Consider the following 2,500-nt stretch of genomic DNA (forward strand, 5'->3'; position numbering starts at 1 on the left):
TTCCAGAACAGGCAGACTTTCGAGAACTGGTGGTCCATTGACAGCAACTTGCATGAGAGCATTAAGCAGGTCAGACTTCAGAGACGACCTCAGCCTGCTCTTGATGTGTTTCATGGAACTAGCGCCTCTTTCAGGCCATGCATTGCTTACAGGGATGACGGCTCCGATCTCAGCTAACTTGAGAACTTCAGAATAACTTCGGAATGCGTTCCTGTTAGTTAGCAGTTTGTAGATAAACCACTCAGTGGAGGTCATCTGGCCTGCGTTTGCTTCCTTTATTTCGGCAGGCATGTCTTCTAGGGCATCTTTGATCAGAAACTTTAACGTCATCCATTGTGCTTTGAGTTTAGTTTCTTCTCTAGTCCTGCAGTCGCCATCCTTACCATCATACAAGAAGTTAGCAAGGGTTGCAATGTGTTTGTCACCATATGTCAGAAAACCAGGCTCGTTTTCCTTTGGGACATTGCACGGGTCAAAGATGGAGAATGCTTGCAATGTTTGCTTGCTTTCAGCAAAACGATCTTCGATGTTCTGAAGTAGTGAGGTGATGCATTTCCTTAACAGCCCGTCTAACTGGTCATAGACATTTCTTGGAAATGTCAGTTCAGATGACTTTGCTGTGAGGGAATCAATGTCATGTTCCAACTTCTCCAAGGGACTCTTGTCTTCCAGGACCTTTGAAAGTCTCAATTTAGCCATCTCTATGCTGGGGCCAAGGTGGGAGAAGTTGAGGTATCCACTCTGGAACGTAAGTGACAGCTCACTTAATATAGGCAAAACGTCTCCCAGAATGTACAAAGTACCCACAAATTTGGCATTCTGCACCCTCTTTAGCAGGCCAGCAGCAGTTGCTTGTGAATCTGCGAACATGTGCAAGAACTGCAGTACAGCTTCAAATTCACTTAGTAAGGAAGAGACAGACTTTTGTTAGTTCGTATAGTGTGATCGTCCGGGTGAGTGTAGTTCTGAAAAGAACTGTTGTTGGTGACTGACGTTTCGACAACCTGAGCGGAAGTCATCTTCAGAGTCAAGTGAATAGTGTTTGTCAGTCGATGATCTTATAAGTCTGGTCCGTTGAACGTGATTGGTCAGTATAGCCATGATGGTATTGGCTGAAAGACTCGTGTAAAGTTTGTCATCAGTCATTGGTGGGTTTCGATCTGTCTATTGTTAGTCAAGTAGGTCGGTTTTGGTCCGTGTATTGTTAAGTCGGTCTGCTAGAAGTCCGTTTGTTGGTTTCGTTTCTGTCATGGATAAGTCGTTTGTAAGGTGCCGGTAGTTGTTGACATCTGTTAAGAGGCGTTTGTTCTAGGTTAGTGTACCAGCTTTCCAGAGTCAGTCGTTGAAAATAGTTTGTACTGTAGGTTAAGCACTGAGCAGAGTCCCAGTCAATGTTGTGGTTTGTCAGTTGATGATGTACAGCAATGTGATTGTTGGCATCACCATTTCTCGTGGCTCGTTTGTGTTCAGTCAGTCTCATGTTAAGGTTTCTGCCAGTCTCACCAATGTAGGAAGCCTGGTAGTCGGAGCATTTGATCTTGTAAACTGCTCCCTGTCTGTCGTTAGGTTCGTCTCTGTCTTTCACGTTGGTCAGTAAGTGTCGTAACGTAGTTGTAGGTTTGTGGGCTACACGAATGTTGTAGGGCTGTAGGATCCGCGAGATGGTCTCAGAAGTGCCCTTAATGTAAGGTATAGTCACTGTAGTAACAGGCGTAGGGTTCCTGTTCGTAGCGTCAGCTTCAGTAGGTCGGTAAATGTTTCGTCTAATAAAGTCAGCGTTGTAGCTGTTTTTGTGAAAAACACGTTCAAGGTATCTGTTTTCGTCACGTAAGCTGTCCGGTGTGTCACAAACTAGTTGTGCTCGTCTCGTCAAAGTCTTTATAGTCGTGGCTTTGTGTGAAGTCGGGTTGTAGGATGATTCGTCAAGTAATCTGTCGGTATGTGTCGGTTTTCTGTACACTGTCGTTCGTAGTTCGTTGTTGTCGCGGCTTACCAAACAGTCTAGAAAAGGAAGTTTTCCATTTTCTTCGATCTCTTTAGTAAACTGGATGTCGGCGTTCTGTTTGTTTAGGTGGTCGTGAAAATCGTCAATTTCGTCTTTGTGAACGGTGGTAAAGGTGTCGTCAATGTAGCGTAACCAAAGCGGTATCGTTTGTCGGCAAGTTGCAAGGGCGCGTTCCTCCACGTGTTGCATCACAATTTCTGCGACAACAACAGAAACAGGCAACCCCATTGCTGTTCCATGCAACTGTTTGTAGTGTTTACCGTTGTACTGAAAGTAAGTCAATGTAAGGCAAAGGTTCAGTAAGTCCATGATGTCTTCTGTAGGTAATGGCAGTTCAACAGTAGATTGTTGTATAGCGGTCTCGGTACACTGTAATGCCAATTGAAGTGGAATACTGGTGAACAGTGATTTCACATCAAAAGACACAAGTTTGTAGTCGTCAGGTATCTGTACTGTCTTAATAGCGTCAATAAAGTTCTCCGTAGATTGTAGTTT

General features: G+C 44.4%; 2 protein-coding genes and 1 pseudogene across 4 annotated transcripts in view; 1 reads left to right on the forward strand and 2 right to left on the reverse strand.

Moving 5' to 3' along the window:
* The window catches only part of LOC145503083 (general transcription factor 3C polypeptide 1-like), a 280,887-nt gene that overhangs the window by 66,003 nt on the left and 212,384 nt on the right, over nt 1-2,500 (forward strand). The window lies entirely within an intron of this gene.
* Nucleotides 1-2,500, reverse strand: part of LOC145503102 (52 kDa repressor of the inhibitor of the protein kinase-like) — a 489,168-nt pseudogene that overhangs the window by 26,655 nt on the left and 460,013 nt on the right. The window lies entirely within an intron of this gene.
* Nucleotides 1-2,500, reverse strand: part of LOC145503330 (zinc finger protein 862-like) — a 6,015-nt gene that overhangs the window by 1,340 nt on the left and 2,175 nt on the right. Inside the window, exon 2 of the mRNA XM_081482806.1 lies at nt 1-921. This exon is cut by the window's left edge and continues 1,340 nt beyond it. Coding sequence (XP_081338932.1) covers nt 1-921 — 921 coding nt within the window. The remainder of the gene's footprint in view (nt 922-2,500) is intronic.

Source organism: Orbicella franksi, chromosome 11 (genome assembly GCF_964199315.1).
Source record: "Orbicella franksi chromosome 11, jaOrbFran1.1, whole genome shotgun sequence".
NCBI lineage: Eukaryota > Metazoa > Cnidaria > Anthozoa > Scleractinia > Merulinidae > Orbicella > Orbicella franksi.